At 48.0% G+C, this 22,308-nt stretch overlaps 1 protein-coding gene across 7 annotated transcripts in view; it reads right to left on the reverse strand.

Annotated features, from left to right (window-relative positions):
• Window positions 1–4,629: 4,629 nt before the first annotated feature.
• Window positions 4,630–22,308, reverse strand: part of FAM131A (family with sequence similarity 131 member A) — a 571,148-nt gene continuing 553,469 nt past the window's right edge. For all 7 annotated transcript variants that reach the window (XM_085635533.1, XM_085635534.1, XM_085635537.1 and 4 more), the window contains one exon: window positions 4,630–13,025. In XM_085635533.1, coding sequence (XP_085491659.1) covers window positions 12,517–13,025 — 509 coding nt within the window. In that variant the 3' untranslated portion in view covers window positions 4,630–12,516. The remainder of the gene's footprint in view (window positions 13,026–22,308) is intronic.

Raw genomic sequence — 22,308 nt, forward strand, 5'->3', positions numbered from 1 at the left:
CATCCAGGTGCAAGAGTACAAGGGCTTTTCACAGCAGTTCTGAATTCACTTTCTGGAAGAAACAGATTGACATTCTTTAGAAGAGAGAGCTGGTACCAGGCCGTCTTTGTTTTTTTTTTGTTTGTTATGTGTTCTTTTCGGAGAGGTTGGTGTCCAGGGTGAATCCAAGTGATTTGACATTTGGTGGGAGTTGTTTTCCAAAACCATCAAGGTTCATGTCACTGAGCCAGGTCTGTTCTGTATCTTGCTTGTTATTCTTAGAAAATAACACAAATTCTTTTTGGTTGGGTTGGCCTTGAGGTAGGTGCTAGACATCCATGTCTGGTGATGTGAAAGCAGTGTTTGAGCGCTAAATGTCTGAAATAGAGTTGTGAATTATCGGCTTACTGGTGAATCATGATTCTGTTATCTGTGAGTAGATTACCAAGATGCTCCAGGTAAAGGGTTGAAGATGACAGGAGACAGTATGGCACCCTCGGGAACTCCACATATAATAGGGATCTTTTGTGCCCTGAAGGCGCCCATGCGTAGAAACTGGGGTTAGTCTGAGAGGCAGGAGGAGAACCAGTGAAGGACATTGCCGTAGAATCCCATTTGTGTCTCTTGGGTGCATTTGAATGTGGGACAGTCGACTGTCGAAGGTATCTGGGAGGTCAAGCAATATCAGGAGGCAGGAGACATCTTCATCTGTGGTGAATAGTGCACCATCTACGATGTGGAAGGTGTCGTCTCCATGTTGTAGCATGATTTGAAGCCGGCCCGGTAGACGTGCAGGAGATGGTTAGCAGTGATGTGATCTTGGAGTTGAAAACATTATGAAGCAAATGGCTCAGTAACGTGAATTAAAACTGCATATGTTTCAAATTTAATATTTGCAATTTAACTGTGGAATGTGACACTCCATCCCCAAAAAACACCTGGAAAGAAATACACACAAATACATTTTAAATTAATATAAACTGAAGGAGAGCAGTGATTAGGGTGGCACAAGCTTCTCACAAAAGCAGCAGACACAGCCTGGGCAGATGTAGTGCAAGCTTTACTTATACATAAACAAGTTACACCACAAGAGCAGCAGTGCAAGCTTCCTCCATATAAAGAATTAGTAAAGCAAGGGCAGTAGTAACAGAAAGGTGAATGCACAGAAAGAAACAGCACAACAGCATAGAGGCAACAGTGCATCCCCAAGCCGCAATAGGTACAGCACAGTTAACAGCAGCGCGCATTCCCCTCACCGAAGAGGTGCAGCATAGACTGCAGCATTGCAGGATTCAGGCATTCTCACACACACACACACACACAAAGCTTCTGTCTCACACATACTCCATCTCTCTCACACATACACACTCTGTCTCTCATACACACTCCACCTGTCTCTCTCTCTCTCTCTCACACACACACACACACAGTCTGTCTCACACACACACACAAGCTACTATAGTATTAAGTGCAGAAGTGCAAGCTTTACTAAGAGAAGCAGCTATAGGTGCAGCACCATTGAAATATTAACTTACACATACATTGAAGACAGCTTGGACACCAGCATTGCAAGATTCATGCACGAACAGCATAAAACAAAAACAGCAGCAGAGCAATCACACACAACAAACAGGTTCAGCACAGCAGCAGCAAGGTCCTCACCCCCTGCAAACATACAACTGGTACCTTATGAATAGTAACAGTATATACATATGTGGTATTTGTGTAGTGTGAACCTTGCCAAAATGCAGCAGATCGCTGTACAGGGTCAGAGGCAACGATACATTCAATGAGTGGTTGGAGGGGTAGCTGGGTTGTGAAAGTGGGTTTGTACTTTATCATGACATACTGTTTTCTTCAAAGAAGTGTGTGCTGAGCCCTTCCCTTGTATGGAGGTGGTTTGGGCAGACGGGATAGATATAGGCCTGTCATTCCAGGGCCTGGTGCACGCGTCCTTACTTCCCGAACTGATTCAGTACAGGGAGTGCACGCTTTCCTCATGGAAACACACGGTCCGAACTGGTACAACATGGCAGCAGTTTAGTCTTCCCTCACACTTAGAAAGCAGGTACACTACCGGTAGCAGCAGTGTGAGCACAGAAGTGCAGCACAGGCTTCCCTTGTGCACAGGCTTCCCTTGTGCACAGACCATCTGTATTCGGAAGCTTCTGGTTGTCATTCACGCACTGCATGCTGTAGTGTCTTGCGAAATAGAAATGATGGAACCCTTTGGGCTCCAGATGAACTCCGTAGAACTGGGATGTAAGTGTCAGAGCGGAATGCACTGAAGGCTGCTTTAGAATGTTGAGTTTGTGGCTACATGCAGACGAATAAAGACGTGTATTACTAAGCTCTGTGTATGGTGTAGTCCTGTGCGGGTACCCAGGTTGGGGAGGACACCACACATGCCTACAAGAAATAGACTGATCAAAGAGTAACACACATTACCTCTGCTTGAATGTAGGCAAGACATTGAATCATCTTTTTGGCAGCCATCTTTGGTCCCCACTGGGCTGGGCACGCTCTTATGTTTTTGGGTCTCCACCTCGGGTTGTACAGTCAGTGAGAGTCCTGGCTGTTATTTTTCAAACTAATTTGTCTTTAGATCTGAATTTATTTGCAAGTTCAAACTTTGGAGCATAACTTTAGGTGGGTGTAAAACTTTTGTTGTTTCAGTGTAATCTCATATAATCACTGCCTTCACCTTAATTGAACTACTCGTCACTTCCCAAAACTTTTAAATGTGTGTGATTTTTGCCTGCGGGAGAGGGGTTTGAGTGGGAAATGTCTCGCTGATAGACATTCTCTTCTCCAACAAGAAATGTTCTTCACCAACCAGTCTCCTGCTGGTGTCTCAATTGACTTTCTGGTGCATGCTATTACCTCACAGCAAAAAGTCACTCGAGATGCTGGTGTTTTGAGTAATTTTGGTAATTTCGTGAATATTATCTGTATTTCATGGAAATTTATTTTGTTAATTTCCCGGAACCCTACGTTTATCCACTCTATGAAAAACATATTTTTATTGAGTTACTGCTCTCACGCCCTTGGCACATTGGTGATATTTTTTAGAGTTTTATACGGCCGTATTTCTAAATCGGACCTAATCTCAATAGACAAACTTCAGTCCAAAATCTTTCTGTCTGAACAATATTTCCCTAAAAATATTGTAATTTTCCTAAATATCGTGGACAGTTAGAGCAGCTTCAATTTCACTATCTGATGAAATTAAGGGTCTTGTGTGCAACCTAGAACGTGACCTCTCGGCAAAAGATCTGATGTGGCAATTCTATGCCAGCAACATGCCAGAACTATGCGTTATGTTGTGGATTGCAAAATTGGGGGCCATATTTATAAAGTTTTCGTGTCGCCCTTGCGCTGGAAAATCGAAGTGAGATCTATCAAGTCACGCACGGCCACTTTAAACGTCCCTGGCTTGATAAATCTAGTGTAGCGCAAGGCAACACAAATCGCTGCCTTGCATTACTCTGTGGCGGATAGGCGTTCCTTGGGTGAAGCGCGGGTGTTCCCACGCATCCACCCATGGATTTTGGTGCATTCCCAGATTTACCATTGGTAGTAGACCTGGGAATGTGTCAAAATGCTATGCCTTCCCCGGTGAGGTGTAACGAGGAGAAATATCTTTATTTTTCATTGTTTTTATTCCTCTTTCTATGTGTGCTGCATGCTTCAGCACACATAGAAATAGAGAAATGCCTCTTAGGATAGTTTTTGTGCATAAAGATGTCCCGTCCTGCACAAGAACAATCCTGCCTACAACGCAGGCAACCTTGCAATATAACAGAAGGGTGCCTGTGTTGGCACCAGGCAGCCAGAAATGTGCCTGCACAAGGAAGGACAGGAGTGCGCTGTATAATGTTAAATACAGTGCATACCTACCTTTTCCCTTTCACACAGTGGCTTGCTGCGTTGCGCTGCGTGAAAAATGTATAAATATGTCCTGTATATGGGCAAAAACTCATAGCCATATTGATCAAAATTTTCCGTCGCCCTCGCACCATGCAAGGTAACGCAAGGGTGACACAAAACCTAGATGAGATTTACGAAGACGCGCGCGCAAGGCCACCTTGAATGGCTGCACTGCTTTGTATATCTAGAGTATCACACGGCAGCGCAAGTGGCGGCCTTGCATTACTCTGACCCCGAGATGCGTTCCATGGGTTGAGCGTGGGTGTTCCAACGCATCCACCCATGGGTTTTGGTGCATTCCCAGATTTACCATTGGTAGTAGACCTGGGAATGTGTCAAAATGCTATGTCTTCCCCAGTGAGGTGTAACAAGGAGAAATATCTTTATTTTTCATTGTTTTTTTCCTCTTTCTATGTGTGCTGCATTCTTCAGCACACATAGAAATAGAGAAATGCCTCTTAGGATAGTTTTTGTGCATAAAGATGCCCCGTCCTGCACAAGAACAATCCTGCCTACAACGCAGGCAACCTTGCAATATGACAGAAGGGTACCTGTGTTGGCACTAGGCAGCCAAATATGTGCCTGCACAAGGAAAGGACAGGAGTGCGCTGTATAATGTTAAATACAGTGCATACCTAGCTTTTCCCTTTCACACAGTGCAGCAAGGTGGCTTGCTGCGTTGCGCTGCCTGAAAAATTGTATAAATATGCCCTGTATCTGGGCAAAAACTCAGAGCCATATTTATCAAAATTTTCCGTTGCCCTTGCACCATGCAAGGTAACGCAAGGGTGACGCAAAACCTAGATGAGATTTACAAAGCCGCACAAGGCCACCTTGAATGACTGCACTGCTTGGTATATCTAGAGTATCGCACGGCAGCGCAAGTGGCGGCCTTGCATTACTCTGACCCCGGGATGCGTTCCATGGGTTGAGCGTGGGTGTTCCAACGCATCCACCCATGGGTTTTGGTGCATTCCCAGATTTACCCCGATTGATAGATCTGGGAAGGCGTCAAAATAAAATATCTTTATTTCTCCTGGTTTTTTCTTCCTCTGAAGGTGCTGCATTCTGCAGCATGCATAGAAAGAGGAAAAAGCCTCAAAGGAATGTTTCTGTGCTGGAAGGTGTGCATTATACAAAACAATCCTGCCTGCATTCGTCCTAGGCAGCACAAGGAGAGGACAGGAATGCGCTGTATAATGTTAAATATAGTGAATTCCTGCCTTTTCCGTGTCACGCAGCACAGCTTAGCAAGGTGTCTTGCTGTGCTACATTGTGATGCATCTTGATAAATATGCCCCTCAGTGTTGTAGCTGTCATATCACAGAATCAGCTACCTGCACCAGTCACTCGGTGCTTTTAAAGGTTTGTTGCATTTCTTGTGTTCATTTTTCAACCATAGTTTTAGTGTCTATTTCTTCTTAGATGTTCAACGCTTGTGACTGTTGATTTTTTTTTTTTACTGTTGTTTAATCTTCTACCACTGAAACTTTTATCATTTGTTGTCAAGTAGGAGGGGGGATTTCCTGTCATTGTTGTTTCAAATGTATTGTATACTCGTCTTGTTTGTGTTGTGTTTTTGTTTTGTTGGCCTTCTATAGTTGGGAAGTCCTCCATGTCGTTCGCTGTACAAGTGTACATTGTGACGCGCTCATGATGGAGGGTCGGTCCAAATGTGGTGCTCTGGTCTTCTCCGTTTCCAAATGTTTCTGAGATGGTTCCTGTAGATTAATTTTCCCAGACTCAATTGCAAGGATCTTGGAGCCTGGGGAACCTTTCCTTGAGAAAGGCAGGAAGTACAGAATTTGAGTTGAGTAAAGAATGGCACAGAAATTTGAGCACCCTCTTGTGGTGCCACACTGGAACCATGCCCAGCACTTTGAAGGAGTTCAGAAAACAGAGTGAAATACCATTACTAACTTTTATTAGACTGTGACAGGATAGGCTGTCGTAACAAAGAGCATGTTCTTCAAAGACAAAATATATTCCCATCTTGACGGCCAATGAAAACAGTACAATGTAAACCATTCACGATATGAAAGTGCAAAGGCTAGGAACACTTGGATCAGAACCGAAGAACTCACAGTGACAATTCCCAAGAAACAGGACCCTGTAAAAAGTGAGGCTTCACTGGCCCCATCTCGTGGCAATGTACACGCTCCACCGTGCTCTGGGTCACAGACCGCATCAAATTCCTCTTCCGTCTGTGGGTTTGCACGCGCACCTTCATGAGCGTTGGAGCCCACCAGCCCTTACTGAAGGACGCTGTCTTCCCACAGCCACGCTTGTGCTACGTTCACTGCATTCTCACGCACACACACACTGTCATGGAGTGGAAGGTAGGTTGAATCCTTCCTTGAGGGCTCATGCTGCAGGTAAGAATGCGAAGGTGAATGGCTTCCAGAGTCGCGGCACCAGTGGTAGGTGGCATGTTTTGTTCAAAATACATATGGACAGGTGTGAGTGTAGACGGAGAAGGATATAGGCATCGGGTGGCAGAGAAACCTCTGAGATTAGTGTCCTGACCCACACAGGCTGAGGCCACCTGAAATGGGAGGGGGTATTCAGCGTCAATTGTCAGGAACAAGTTTAGTGTATTAGGAAAAGGAACTCTTTCGATAGACCTCTCTGAACTTTTCAAATTAAGCACCGGCTCTCAAGTGTTGGGACGAGGATGAATGAAGTCGCGTGTGAGCGAGGGAGTTTTGTTTGTTGAGTGGGACATTGTTCAGTGCAACGCTCAAGTGCATGTGAGTAGGAGCAGATCCCTGTCATTTGGGAGGCAATGTGTGGTAGGGCATTGTACTCCGTGCCAGCGTGGCATGGCCAACGCTACATGGCATTATCAGAGCTTCACGGCATGACCAGAGTGGATTCTGCCTCATCCTTACGAGAACAAGCTATTTAAATGAGATGAAACCTGGTTGTTCTTCCATCAGGAGGTTGTTCTACAAGAATGATGCCAGGCTGACCTAGGTTCCTTGTGACATTTGTCTAATTGCCATGAAATATGATTGGACAGGAGTTGTGTGCGATAGTAGGAGAAGGGTTGGATTGTGTGGAAGAAATACTCTTATTCCAGAAAGTAGTCATGTTGGTAGTGCAGTGTTACATGACTCCACCTTGTGTTTGTTTTTTTTAGGAGGGATTAGGGCAGATCGCCAGCTGTGCTTGGATTCACAGCATATCCTAGATCTGGCTGTCCTTTTCAGAGGGAAGATGAAGGTTCATTGCAGGTGGAGAAGGACAAGCTCATGTCCGTGTAATGCATTAGGAAAAGATAGGACTGACAAGGAGAAGATTTCATATTGACCACAGTTGGTACCAGAGACTTGTGGTTGCGAGTGGAGCACTGAGCGCAGGCCTTTTTTTGTTGCAAGGATTGAGCTTGGGATGTTCTTAGGGTGAGGAGGGTGGAGGACTTACTCTGGTTCTTCTTGCAGGTGGTGATGAGAAATACCAGGTTGTTTTACAGAGAAGACTTATGTTCCTACTGTTAGCAAGAAAGATTAGTGACTCTGTTTCAGAAAGCATGGGGGTAGACAGAACAACATTTCAGACGGCAGATGTAGAGGATTAGAGACTAGAGCTCAGAATGAACCTGCAGATGTGAGCATAGCAGAGCTCAGGCAAGAGGGGCCTTCGGTTGAGTCGATACTGTAGGTGAGAACAAGGCTGGAGCTCAGACTGCACTTATAGAGTGAGATACGCTAATCAGGGGTGGCTCTTATAAAGGTGTTGACTGTAGTCAAGCTATTTCTGAAGATGGAAGGTCAACGAGGCCCTGATTCCAGAAGAGAAGATGAATTTTGAGCTGAGGCTGACCTTCCAGTGGACCAAAGAGAGGGCTGGTGCCTGAATGCCTGTTGCTTCAAGGGAAGTGCTGTCTTGCCACACCAGTAAGCTCTCTGTGAAAAACAGTCCATCTAGGTGTGTTATAAGTTGGTTGGTACTGCCAATAAAGCCTGCCTTTGTGACCTGACAACTAGAAATGTACCACTATGTTGAAATCTCTTCGCATGTCTCTGTGTCTTCAACTTCCTGAAATCTTGAGGCAGTTCACAGAGAGCCCCCTTTGGCGACAAGTGAAAAGTGAGTACGCTAAATAGACTCTTGACCTGCCTGTCTCAAAACTGCCAGAGTCAAATTGTTGACCCATGAACAATCTCTGCAGCTTGTCCCTGAGAATGAAAATATATTTCTTAAGGACAGTTCAAGTTGTATGTTCCTAAGGCAAGGGTGTGCACACCAGACCCCAGGATTACAAGTCCTACATTGTGTTGTATCCAGGCACAGTTATGAGTGGTCTGGACCTCATGGTGAGGAAGGTAGGTAGGAAGAGCACCGCCACAGCTAAACAGCAAGTAGGATCTGAGTGTTACAGCAGATATGACAGTCCGAAAGTAACTGAGCCTAAGTCTTAGCACAAGCTCAGCACAATTGACTTTTTGTCGTATTTTGAAAAGCTATTCGCTCTCTGGGAGTTACTACAACTTAAATGACCAGAAACATGGTCCCAAGAAGACTGCCATTCGGAGCCGGTGGTTATCAAAATCTTAACTAGTGTTTGAAGATGGTTCCGGAACTGAGAATTGTGCTCGAAACTGTCTTTTACTTGGAGGCAGGAGATGAGTTTGAATAAAATACAGAGTGTGAGATCAGGATTGGGGGAGTGGTCACTGAAGACTGAGTTACAGAGTAGGTATAAGAGATAGCTAAAGTTTTAAAGGGCTGTAACATTATTGTAGTCAATTGTAAGTGTGCTATAGTTGGAACTATGATCTTTATCAGCCAAACATACGTGAAATGTTTTTGAATCAAGAGGTAACAATATCCAATCAAGGACGCGCAGTGAAATCCACCAGCAGCTCTGATCTCAGAGAATAGTTTCGTGGGTTTGACACTTGGGTAAGGAATTTTTGTGGACTCTACGATAACAGAAACACTAGGATAAAACTGACTGAGTGCTTGGTTAGGGAAATAGGCTGGTTTTTGAGTCTGGGTATTTTATTGTTTTGTAGTTTGTGATGATCTTCTGATAAATGTCAGGTTTGGGTGCTGGAATAAACTATGTTTGTGGAGAGGGCATTTTGAGATGCACCTGATGTATGTGGTAAATTTTCTAACACAAGAAGCATATGGTTTATGACATAAGTTTTGATAGAGTTAGACTAGGCAGATAGTCATGGTAGACGCGTATACTGAGTTTTCATGAGGCTGCAGTTCAGAAGAGGTTATTCATACAGAGAGAGAGAGGATATATTCCTTCAGTGGATTAAGGAGGATGAAATGGAAGGGGAAGAGAGCATTCTGTGTTTGATCAAGTTGAGATTAGATTTGGGGATAATGTAGGGTTGCATTTTTGGATGAGTTTATTGGTAGAAAAGCTTAAATGTTTGCTTGCTGGCTAATTAATTATTATTAGACCAGGAAAGATTGTTTGGGTCAAGTATTTTGTAGATATACACTTGAGCATAGTGTACTGAGTACTAGCTATGAAACGGGTCATATTTCCAACAAAGTCGTCTTTGAAATACAGACTGACTTGGAGGCCCAAGTCTAAGCCGTTGCTTGAGAAACTAGCACTGGGTTACACGTGGAGGTTGAGATGGAGTCATGTGAATTCATGAAATAGAACGTTGTGCAATGGTAACAAGTATGGAGAAAGAGGGTAGTATTCTGTTTGGTGTTGACGAAAGGACAGAGTTGGATAAAGTATGGCAAGCATTCTTTGCTGGAAGGACTGAATTAGTTTATGAAGGACAGTGAGTTGTAGCTTGGGAGATGTTGGCATAGTGTTACATATAAAAGTTAACTTGAAGGACAGGTTCATGGTTGCTTGGAATATATATATTTACGGTTTATCCTGAGTTTAGGGTTTAAAATGACAGGATTGAGTGAACAATACGACGAGGGTCTGATGTGGCATCAAATTGGGAAATAGTATATTTACAACCTGTCTGGGGTTATGTCAACAGTACAATAAGGGATGCCCTAGCGTCAACAACAGTGAGTAGCATTGTAAGTAAATTCCTGGTCTCACACTGTGGATGGATGGAGTGAGAGTAGTGTTATAAAAAATGATTGGGTTATGTGTGATATATAATCTAACTGTGGAAAGTGGTGTGAGTCCTGTGTCATGATAATCTTAGATTTAGGTCTGTGTCAAGCAACAAAAGTTTGATTAATATGTTGGTTAGGCTTGTTCATAGGGTAGGACTGGTTAGTAGAGAGGTGAAGGAGCAGATGTTATGTTTTGGTTGGAAGATGGCAGAATACAGATAGTAGTAGTAGTTGATGATTGGGGAGGCAGGGATAGAGATATGATAGCAACAGATTTGAGAATGGAGTTATGCTGCCTTCCTGGAAGGAGAAAGGATTAGTCCAAGAATTAGTTTAGGAATAAGATATGTCCTATTTTAGTGAAACACAAGGTGAATTGTGGATCGCAATTTTGAAATCTTGTTATTATTAAGATTGAAAATGTGGCAAAGAATGTAGCAGGATCAGCCAGTTAAATGCATGCTACTGATAAATGGGATGACATGTAGGTCACAAGGTAAAATCCTGGCCAGGTCATCACAGGTAAGTTAGACCCAAATTTGGGTATGAAAACAGAAGGGAGTTTGCAGCTAGTTTATGGCTACCGTAGGTTGTTTTTCTAAGTTAGATGATCATTTGAGATTGACTTGTTCATGGAAAGTGTAATGTTCGTACGAGATATAGTTTGCTATAGAACTTGGCATTATGAGCCAAACTGAACGGTGGTATACATTTTGACATTCATCCTGTTGCACATCATTCCATTACTTAAAGGTCAGTCAATGTTTGAGCTATATGGAAACCTATTTAGTTTTAGTTGACTGCATTATGTGAAGCCATTTGACAATATGGGCCAGTAAAAGCATCATGCTACTTTGACTATGTCCTGACATTCTGGACGGCATGAGTCGAAAGACAAGGGAATAATGAATTTGTCTTCTATCCAAAGCCCTTGAACTGAGTCCTGGAGCCTTCTTCTCCTCAAATCTCTAGTGGAAAATGTTAGGAGGAGTGAAGGAAAGGAGCCCTTTGTACAATGATTTTCAAGTGGTCAACTGACTATTAGACCACGAAAGTCATGCAGACTCTGTGGATGAATAAAGGTGTCTGGAACAGGAGAACAATAGTGAAACCACATTGGATCCCAACCCCAAACTTCCCTTACCTCACCCACCAATACCACCCGCCCACCACCATCACCACTTAAGAAGACAACAGGAACCACTTCATGAAAAAACGCAAACACAACCAAAGAAATAAAAGAGATCAAAAATATCCATTCCTAGCAAAGAAAGAAATAAGGAGGGGTTTGAAGAAATAATTTACGTTGACAGCACCCAAAGCATTTCGTGCAACCATCTGAGACCAATGAAAGCAGACACCAATACAAAAATATAGAGGAAAAAAGATCCGACTCTGGAAAAGGAGGTGGGCTGCATCCCCCCCTGAAGTTGACCACACTGGTCCTCCCTACTCCTTTCCAACATGTCCCCAGACCTCATTACCAAAGGGGTGTAATGAGGGAGAGGACCAAAAGAGGTTGTAGGGATGGAGACAAGACCAGTCCTCTAGGGGTGGCAGGGAGATTCCCCACTTTCTGAGTTTGTAAACTGTATCATGTTCTGATGGCCTTCTTGTGAAGGCGCTTTCCCTCTCCAATCCGTGCTGAGGGGAACGTAGACACCTGCTTCGTTATTGGCCAGACTTCTTTATCAGTACCTCAACCCACGTTGGCATGCAATATATAACAAGAGAAGCCCTTGGACAATGACTTTCTGTGGTCGGATGCAGCAAGGTTTGTCACTGAAGATCTCTCCTCCATGTTCCATCCCCTGACTTTCTTCCTTTCTTGTTCCAACCTTTAATCAATACCAGAGGTCCACTCCTACTTCTTTCCAACCTGTTCCAAACTAGATATCGCCCGGACTGCGAACAGACGAGACAGCTACCCAAACCAGCACTACTGCCCCACTCTTTTTTCAAGGCATTCACCTAGTATTCAGGGCTGGAAGAGGAAGAGTGATTACAAACGTATGTCCTCGTTTTAGACCCACATCTTGCTTTGATTTCCTCTTAAGACGGTAGCATTCCACAAAGCCATGCCAAACAGCCAGTGCCAATGCACTCCTCCCTGTGGAAAAAACAAGCAGGTTGCCGACTGAGCTTGACCCTAGGGCCATTCTGGCAAAAAGTCTTGGAGGCAAGGCATTTGAGCAAAATTCACCACATGCGAAGGACAGACTTCGGCCATTCCGTTGTGTCTGATCCCACGAGGCTCCCACAGCCACCACGCCTTTCATGCAAAGGACACAAAGGTAAAGAAGGTGGAGGGGTGACCACTGTCCCCGGACCACCATCGTGGAACCTCAAGGCGCAAGGAGAAGTGTTGGCACCAAGGCCGGCGCATTGCTCCCACAAATGGAGGTGCCTGCATAGCGCCTCTCGGAGAGGTTGGAATACACCCCTTTCCTGAACAGTTGGGTTGGGACTGCGCTGAGAATCTTGAGGTTTGTAGAAGGGGAGGTGGTGACAGGTGAGTAAGCATGCTTAGAACGCAGGAGACGTTCAGTGTTCTTCAGCCTCATCCTCCTCCTCCTCCTCTTCGTCTACGGCTTCCTCCTCGTCCAGCGACACGACGCCAGAGGAGGCTACGTCGGAGACTTTCCGCCGCACCTGGCAGTCCTCCCCACCCATTTTACAGACTGTGTGGTAGTCCTGGCAGGAAAGAATGTCCTCCTCGGTGGGGGAAAGGCAAGATTCGGTAAAGGACATGGAGTACGTGGAGTCCTCACATCCTATCTGTCCCAGGCTGCGGAAGGTGTCGGGTGGCGGAAGCTTGGACAAAAGGCCTTCCTCTGCCAGCAGCTTAGCAGCCAGTTCTGTTGGAGATCCCAGTTCCTTAAGGAGGGGGTGGTCTTCCAGACTGCATAGACTGGAGCACAGAGTCTCAGGGGAGACAGTCTGGGAGGTGTCGCTCTCTGGCTCCCAGGAGTGCTGCCGCACAGCGAGTTGGCACAGGCGAGACTGCAGGAAGTCCTTCAGGTAGTTGCCGGCCTGGAGCTGTCCTGCGTTATCTGGAAGAGAAAGGAAGACCAAAGCTTCAGTAAAAGGAAACAAGATGGATGTCCCACCATCATCACCATCAGTGTTTTCAAGAACCCTCTTTTTAATATCTTCATAAGGGTCCTGTTTAAACCCATTTTCAGAACTCTTTGGATAAAGCCCCCCTTAGAATGCCTCAGGGGCCCCCTGTCTAACACGCTCCTTGCTGGCCCTCTGCATACCACAATCCCTAAAAAGCCCATTATACAATAATCTCTTTTAAGACCCTCTGTATAACACCCTGCTCAGAGGCCTCTCTAGTCAGAGACCCCTTTCACCACATCCCCCTGAGGCCCTCTGTATATCACTCGTCTAATTGACCTTAACCAAAACCTTAGAGCTTTTAATGCCCTCTGTATAACGCTCCCTTGAAGGACATTCTGCACATAGGCATCCTTAACATCCTCCCCTGAGGCCCTTTGTATACATCTATCCTCACAGACCCTCTTGATAATGTGCTGTTTGAGAGACCCTGTGAATAACACCCTTATACCTCTCACCTCACAAGGTCACAGCCTCTTCAGAGTCCTTCTGGATAACACCCTTCAAAGGGGCCCACTTGACATCTCTCTCTACAGAAAGGGGCATATTTACTAATATGTCATGCAGCGCAGCAAGGCGCTTCCCTGCGCTGCGTGATGGGGAAAGGGCAGGAATGCACCATATTTAACACAATACAGCGCATTCTAGCCTTTTACCAGCGAAGGCGCACAATGTGCTGCCAACGCAGGCACTCTTGCACTATGGTGCAAGAGTGCCTGCATAGTAAGCAGGATTGCTTTTGTCCAGAAAGGGCCACCTTCCTGCACAAAAACAATCCCCTGAGGCAGTTTTCTCTCTCTATGTGTACTGCAGAATGCCTCCCTGTGGCAGAGAAACACAACACAGCAATTTGCGCTGCGTTGCGTTACACTGGATTTATCAAGACACTCAGGGCCATGCAAGGTGGCCTTGCGTAGTTTGATAAATCCCATTTAAGGGTTGCGTCGTACATGCACCCCGCTGCGTGGTGCAAAAGCAATGCAACCCTTTGCAGAAATATGGCCCATACTCTTTGTTTAACATACCTTTGGGGGGTTTCTGCACTGATGCTTTCCTCAGGTCCTCTGCATAACACGTTTGTACAGTCCCCCTAAGGCAGTCCCTGTTGTGTCTACCGTAATCTTTGGAATGACTCTCTTCCACAGGAGAGATTCTGTAATGCTGAATATTATCTACAGATCATCCTTAACAATTAGCACTCACAAGTGGTCACCCCTGCCACTAGGCATTGTGCATGAGGCAACCTTACCTACTGGTGTTGTGAAGGAAGTGCCCCGTCAGCCAGTGCTGTGCAGGGATCCCCATACCCCAATGTTTGAGCAGGGTACAGGTACATGTCTGGGGGTATTAAGGTATAGGTATATGTGTAGAGGTATTAGAATGTAGGAAAGGCAGATGTACTAAGGTACACGTAGGACTCCAGGGCAGATGTTTGCCAGTTTTATGCTGGATTATCCCTTTTAAGCCAGTCCTGTCCAGGTATCACCGCATTGAAGAAGTATTGTACAGGTGTCACCTCTGTAGGAATTAGGGTATATGTAACTTAATGGTCGTACCTCAGGTAGTATTTGTAGGGGTGCCACCATTCTTGGGCAAGCCGCTTCTCTGCAGCCTTTACCAACATAGTCCAGTACCGGGGACCGTACCTCTTCAAAGGCTCAGACTGGACCTCTGATGGAGCACATGGGCTATTTCACCCCAATACAGTCCACAGCCAGTAGTACCACTCGAGTATGCGATGGACCGATGCTTTGTTACAGTAACTTGCTTGATGGAAAGTTGCACTTTGGAGAACCATCCAGCAAGAATCCACCCAGGATTGCACCCGGGATCCGCTGGGACCAGGCACTTGGCCATTTCTTCTATTGCTTTTAACACTTTTTTTTTTTTTTTACAATAATCCCATATCTTGGCCCTTCCCCCAATGCAAGGATCTAATCCCTTCAATTCACGTTTTACTCGAAGGGCCATTGAGCGGCAATGCATGTTGCCTCAAAGTTCAGTGAGAATTGTTTCCTAAACTAGGTTCCTCGTTTGCAGACGGCTTCTTCTCCGAGGCATTTTTGGTGTCCATATTCTAACATACTAATAAGTGCCTCTTTGGAGCTTTAGGCTCTCTTTGCCTTTTATGTTCTATTTGGGTATTGCTTGGAGGACGGAGGCAATAGTCTTAGCGGCTGATTACAACTACGGCGGTCCATTGTACCACTGTAGTCACTGTGGCGTACGCCCACCATATTACGACTTTGGCGGTTGGACCACCACTGGACCGCTGCACCTGCCAGGGATCTGTAATCTGCAGCGGTAGCGCAGCGGTCAGAGGAAGTAATATGTTGGGGGTGCCGCAAGAATAAACTCGCAATCTGGCGGGCGGTCTGATTACGGATTTGGCGTCTTCATGCGGGGTGCTGGTGTGGCGGCCCAAAGGAAGACCACGAAACTCATAATCAGGCCCTTCGTAATGAAAGCTATTGATACGCTATGATATGGGCCACTGCACCTATTGACTAGTTGCGGAGCAAATTATGTGGCAAACACAACAAGCACATTATGCGGCACAAGGAGGCGTGTTCCATGGCAGCACTGCTTCGCTATTTTAACACTCATTAGTGCTGCATGGATAAAAGGTTCACCTTACTAATACCGTTTTAAAACATAAAAAAAGAAAGCAACAAATAAAATATAACTACTTAACTTTTGTAAAGGGCTTGACACTGTGTGACCCTTTTATGCTCTTTTTTAACTACCTTTTGATCCCTTTGAGCTAGAAACAGGTTTATTTTGTTGATATTTTAAACTGTGCAGCAGACATTGGGGTAAGTGCAAGTAAGAGAAATTTATAACTATATGAAATCTCTGCAGAATCACATAATTCCAGTGGCCCTGGCTACAAGGGAAAGACCATGAACTGATTCAAAGGGCCATATTTTGAAAAAAATACACGCAACATAGCGCAGCACCCAAAGAGACTGTGCTGCGTGACAGGGAGGGAGCAGGAAAGCACCATAGCAACAGAGATACGGCTGTCTCCTCCCCTCTCCCTAGCGCCGGCACAAATTTCAGCTGCCGTGCACCAGGCACAAACTTTAGCGCCATAGCGCTAAGAAGTGTGTGTGAGTCTTGCATGGGTTTAGTTTAGGAAGGATACCCTTCCTGTACACATTACAACACCTAGACAAGTGTAAAAGCTTTTCTCACTTTGTATGTGTGCAGCACGCATGCAAAGTTGGAAAAGAAAGGAGAAAGTAAAAAACATTTCGCCTGTTAGCGCCTTTGAAGTCGTGTTAACTGTTGGCACTAAACCCTGTTTACAATTCTTTATAGATAGGGTTTTCCGTCAAAGGGCATGGGTGGTTTCATGGAACACGCATGTACCACCCATGTAACGCCCCCTCGGTGCTAAGTAACGCAAAACAGTGCTTCTCGCTAATTTTTTCCGGGTACTTTCAAGTGCAAAATAAGTTTTGCGCTGGAAAGTAAATTCCACCCCCCCCCCCCCCCCCCCAAATTTTTGTGCTGGGTAGTGTCACTTTTGTGAAGCTAACCAAGCGCAAAATGTTTGAAAATCTACCTCCCTAGCCTCTAAATTCTGTGAAGTAGACATCCAGATTATATGAACTACTTTTGTGCAAAAGGATAAAACAGGCATGTCTGAGAAAAAAAGCACTTTATTTCTATATTTTCAATATAGAAAATGTTGAAATGTTTGATGAAATATTTGGGTTATAACCCAGTGACATGTTTTCAAGTGTCATGGTATGCCTTAATACTAAAGACTGAGTGGTGAGAATTTCTTTTTTTTTTTTTTTTTTTAAGTTTTGAAAAACCTTTATTGAGACATTACGATACACAGCAAAGAGCCAACAACCCATCGGGCCGGCCGCGAAAAACACATTTGGATGAATATCTGATCACACAGCCCTATGCCGTCAACCCGGATGTACGGCGGCGTTACGGAGCGCACGGGTATCGTGAGGTAAGGAAGAGCGTTGTTTGTCTCAGACTTAGCAAACAATCACGGCATAAGGCAGATTGCCAGGAGGTATACAGTGCAGGAACTTACCAACTCCCCCCCCCCCCCCCGAACCGTCGATCAGCACTGCGTTTTCATGTGTGCCCTTGGCTAGCCAGCGCTCTCTATCCCCTCTCCAGCTCCCTAAGTTGCGATGAGACGGGTCTAAACGTCTCCAGGGTCATCCTGCACAATGGAGGGAGGCTCGCAGATTCCTCCCCTAAAATCATTCCACTTGGACCACACCTCGACCCACTTGCGCGGGCACCCCCTAGCCACATACACTGTCTTTTCCTGCAGCATGCACCAGTCCATGTCGCTGGCCCAATCGGAAAGTTTCGGTGGAACAGCACTACCCCAGAGCCTGGCAATGTTCCGTTTTGCTATTATTTGCCCAAGTGTAACCCAGATCCTCCCTTTTGGCGACAGGTCAGTTGGTTCCCATATGTTGAGGAGGCACCTCTTGGCCTCCGGGCGTATCCCCACCTCCCACACCTCTTCCATCTCCCGCACCACCCTCCTCCAGTACCTCTGAATCTTGGGGCAGTCCCACAGCACGTGGAAAAAGGTTCCGACACCCCCGCACCCCCTCCTACATAGCGTTGTGTCAGCCCTGCCCATCATATGTAATCTAGTGCAAGATATATAAACTCTGTGCAGGACCTTCAATTGTATGAGCCGCAATCTGGCCGATATCGCGACCTCACGCGGAGAGGCCAAAGCGTGCGTCCACTCCTCGTCATCTATTTCCAGCCCTTCGGCGATCCACTTGTCTCTGAGGGGGAGGAGCAGGTCTGGGGGGTTGTTAATAAGCTTTTTATAGGTGAGGGATATGGCATGTTCCGCGAGGAGCCCGTCAAGTAATCTATCCTCGAGCGGGGAGGCTGGCGGCAGCTTGACCTCCGGTGGGATATTTGCCTGCAAGGAGTGGCGCACCTGCAAGTATCTATAATGTTCGGCATCTGCCAATTCGTAGGCTTCCTGCATTTGGGCGAATGAGCGGACCCCAGCGGGTCCCCACATATCTTGATTTGAGAGATGCCGATAAGGTCCCACTCACGGAATCCTTTGGTGCGCCGCAGGTTACCCAACGCTTCCGAGGCCCATAGTGGCGTGGCCATCGTGAGGACTCCGGACCATCCGAGCTTTTTCTGTGCGATGTGCCACAGCTGTACCGAGTGCAGCGTCGGGCCGGTGAGTGTGCGCGCCCCCCGCCTAGAGTAGAGCGCTATTTCGTAATTGCCTCCGGGCAGCAGCCATCTATCCATCCCGTAAGCCGGGTCATTCCCGTCCCCGTAAGTCCCTTGGTTGATTGCGGATAGGTGGGCCGCCCAGTAGTACTTGCGAATATCGGGGAGAGCGATGCCGCCATCGTACCACCCCAGCGTTAGTTTGGCCAATGAGATTCGTGGCTGCCCAGCCCAGAGGAGTTCGCGGAGCGCCGCTTCGATTGCCAGAAAGTAGCTGTTTGGGACCAGGTGCGGGTAATTTTGAAGGGCATATAGAAACCGCGGGAGCGAGAGCATCTTAAATAGGGCTGCCCTGCCCAGCAATGACAAGGGCAGATGCTGCCAGGATTTCGCCTCCCGTTGAAGCCGAAGGAGCGGCGGCTTGAGGTTGTGTTCATAGAGCAGAGCTTTATCAAGGGTAATATACACTCCGAGATATTTGAACCCGTCCTCTGCCACCCGAATAGGGCAAGAGGCAGGGAGCCTGGGAGGGTCCCCACGGAGGACGTATAAATGCGATTTGGCCCAGTTGACTCGGAAGCCAGAATTGCGGCCGAAACTGTCCAATATATTCAGCGCCGCGATCAATGACCCGCGCGGCTTCGAGAGGTAAAGAAGTATGTCGTCGGCATATAAAGATATCTTATCCTCCCATCAGTCCGTCCATGTTATGCCCTGCACAGTGGCCACCTGTCTTATCCAGGCCGCGAGCGGTTCAAGGGAGAGGGCGAATAGGAGGGGGGACAGGGGACAGCCCTGTCGAGTTCCTCTGGCCAGCGTGAATACTGCAGACACCTTGTTATTTACAAGCACCTGCGCCAGGGGTTCCGCGTAGAGTAGACGCACCCAAGCGATAAACTGAGGTCCAAAGCCCAACTTGCGGAGGACTGCGAACATGTAGGGCCACTCTAGGGTGTCGAAGGCCATGGTGGCATCCAACGAGACCACCACCGCGTCCTCTTGCAGACTGTGGCACTGCCCCAGCACCCCATGCAATCTTCTGATATTGAGGGCCGTGTTGCGGTGGGGCATGAATCCCGATTGGTCAGGGTGTATTAGCGACGAGAGCACCGGCTTGAGCCGGTTGGCCAGCGTTTTGGCAAGTATTTTAGGTTCCGCGTTTAGAAGCGAGATGGGTCTGTATGATGCGCAAGCGTCTTTAGGTTTACCTTCTTTCGGAATCGCGACTATGGTCGCCAACCGCTGGTCCCGGGGCAACCGCCCTTGTGTTTTACAGCTATCGAACATGAGTTTGAGGTACCTACTGGTGACGTCTGGCTGGAGTTTGTAGAGCTCTATGGGTATGCCGTTCGGTCCGAGCGCTTTACCAGGACGGAGGTCACCGATCGCCTGCTGGAGCTCAGTCTCGGTGAGCGGGCTGTCAAGAGCCTCCCGATCCGTGTCCGAGAGAGTAGGCAGTCGTATGTCCGCAAGGAGGTCCATGGAGTCCTCCTCCGGCCTGTCCGACTCTCGCCTGTACACCTGCCGGTAATAGTCGGCGAACTGTTGTACTATTTCCCGGGGTTCCGTGAGCACTCTCCCCGAGTCAGTGCGGAGCTCCGGCACCACCCTGCTGGCCTGCTGTTTCCGCTCAAGCCAGGCAATAAGTTTCCCGGCTTTATCGCCCTGGTCATATATCCTGCCGATCCTATGACGAGCCACCGTCTGGGCCTCCTGAGAGACCAGCTCTCTGTACTCCGCCGCCTTTAGCTGCATCGCGTGCCTGAGTTCCCGGTCGCCGCTGGTCGGTGCCTCCCTTTCAAGTTCCCCGAGTTGCTCCTCTAGCGCTACGGTCTGCTGGCTACGTTCCCGTCGCCGAGCCGCGATAGCCGACAGAGCCTCGCCTCGCACCACAGTCTTAATCGCCTCCCACAGGGTGGCAGGGGAGGCGACCGACCCATCATTCTCCATAAAGTAGCGCGAGATTGAGGTGGATATGTGTTTACTAGTGACCTCGTGTTTTAGGTGCCAGGGATTAATGGGCGCAATGCAGCCCTCCCGTCTATTCCCGAATATAAGCTGTGCAAGGAGCGGTGAATGATCGGAGATACCCCGGGGTAGGAGTTCGGCCTCTGATATCGCCATGTCGTGTTGGAGCAGGGCGAGGATGTAGTCCAGCCGCGAGAAGGAGTGGTGTGCGCCGGAGAAGAAACTGAAGCTACTGTCAGTGGGGTGGAGTAGGCGCCAGACGTCCGTCAGCCCGAAGGACTCGAGGAAGTCCGGCAGCCACCGTTGCCCCTGGGGCAGGTCTCTAGGTGGCGATCTGTCTTGTGTTCCCGATGCCACAGCATTCAAGTCCCCTCCCAGAACGAGCCGACCATCGGGTAGCGACAGTAGGAGTGAGCCCAGGTCTTCGAAGGCCCGGGCCTGTAGGCCTGGGGGGATATAGACTGAGAGGAGATTGAGCACCTGGCCCTCCCATCGCCCCGACACAGCCGCGAAGCGGCCCTGCGGGTCGGTCTTGATGGTGTCTACATGGAGGGGCAGGGAGCGACGCAGGAGAATACCTACTCCTCTCGATCCAGTGGTGAAACCGGAGTGCACTATTAGAGTGTACCCATATCTATTTAGAGCGTGACAGACATTCCCCAACAGGTGGGTTTCCTGCAGAAGCACCACGTCTGGCTGGTGCCGTTTGAGGAACTGCAATACTATAGTACGCTTGAGTCTGTCCCCTAGACCGTTGACGTTCCAGCTGAGAATCTTGAGGCTTTTTTCCTACCGTCTAGCCATGGCCGTGTCGTAAGAGGGTGTCTTGTCCCACCACCCGGGCTACAGTCGTGTGATAGCAATGTGCGTGACCGTAATGGATCCCCAACTCCCACCCCTCCCTGAGTTCCACCCCCCCATAATAAATCAGACATATAACAACAACCCCAACAAGTCTGACGTTGAACCCCCTCCCTCCCGGGGCTGGCCTTGACCTCCCAGCCCCCCCACTCGAGAACACCTCCCCCCACCATGCCCCCTGCTCCGTGGGTCTAGAACTGCCCACCACCCCAATTAGCAGAGCGCCTGTCGCCCCACCCCCCCCCGGTGAACCCACCGAGAAACTCAACTTGGGAAGTTCGTGGGCTAGTCCCCTGTGGTCGCCCTTCCGCAGTGTCCCAGTTCGTGCAGCCCCCTTGTTACGGAGTCACCCATAGAGGGAAGTCACCCATGCAGGCAGTGAGGCGGCCCGTGCACCCAGAGTTATTAACAAGTCTCAAAATAAAGGCACGTGAGGTATACATACTGTCTGGTATCTTCAGCGCTATTACTCAAGGCCTCGGCGCGGCGTCCCTTCTCTGGACGAGCCCCAGCGGGGACTGTTGGACCTGGAACGCCAGGACCGCTGACTCGGCGCACCACCCTCGGGCCGGCCTGACGCCGACTCCGTGACGGGCTGGCCCGCCTCTTGCCGCTGTAAGTCGCCCCTACGGGAGTCCTGCGTCGCCTCTCCCCCATCCAGCCACTCCTGCACCGCTTCCGGCGTGGTGAAAAAGAGGGATCTCCCACCGGTGATGACCTTCAGTTTGGCGGGGAAAAACATCATATATTTGATCCCACGCTCGCGGAGCGCCACCTTAACCCCTTGGAAGGAGCGTCTTTCCCGCTGGACCTGGAGCGTGAAGTCGGGAAAGAATCGGACTGTGGCCCCCTCATATCGCAGGTCACCGTGCTGTCTTGCCGCCTGAAGTATTGCGTCTCGGTCTCGGAAATTCAGGATTTTTGCAATGATCGTCCGTGGCATGGCTCCCGGCTTGGGTCGTGGGATAGGGGCCCTGTGCGCCCGCTCAATGGTGAAGAGTTTCGAGAGACGCTTGGGTTTAAGGTGCCGTAGGATCAGATCCTCCAGGAATAGCTCCACACTGTCTCCTTCAAGGCCTTCCGCAACACCCACGACGCGGATATTACTTCTCCGAGCCCTCCCCTCTTGATCATCGAGCCGCAGGGCCATAAGGCGGTGTTGGTGTATTAGTTCATTCACCC

Source organism: Triturus cristatus, chromosome 11 (assembly GCF_964204655.1).
Source record: "Triturus cristatus chromosome 11, aTriCri1.1, whole genome shotgun sequence".
Taxonomy (NCBI): domain Eukaryota; kingdom Metazoa; phylum Chordata; class Amphibia; order Caudata; family Salamandridae; genus Triturus; species Triturus cristatus.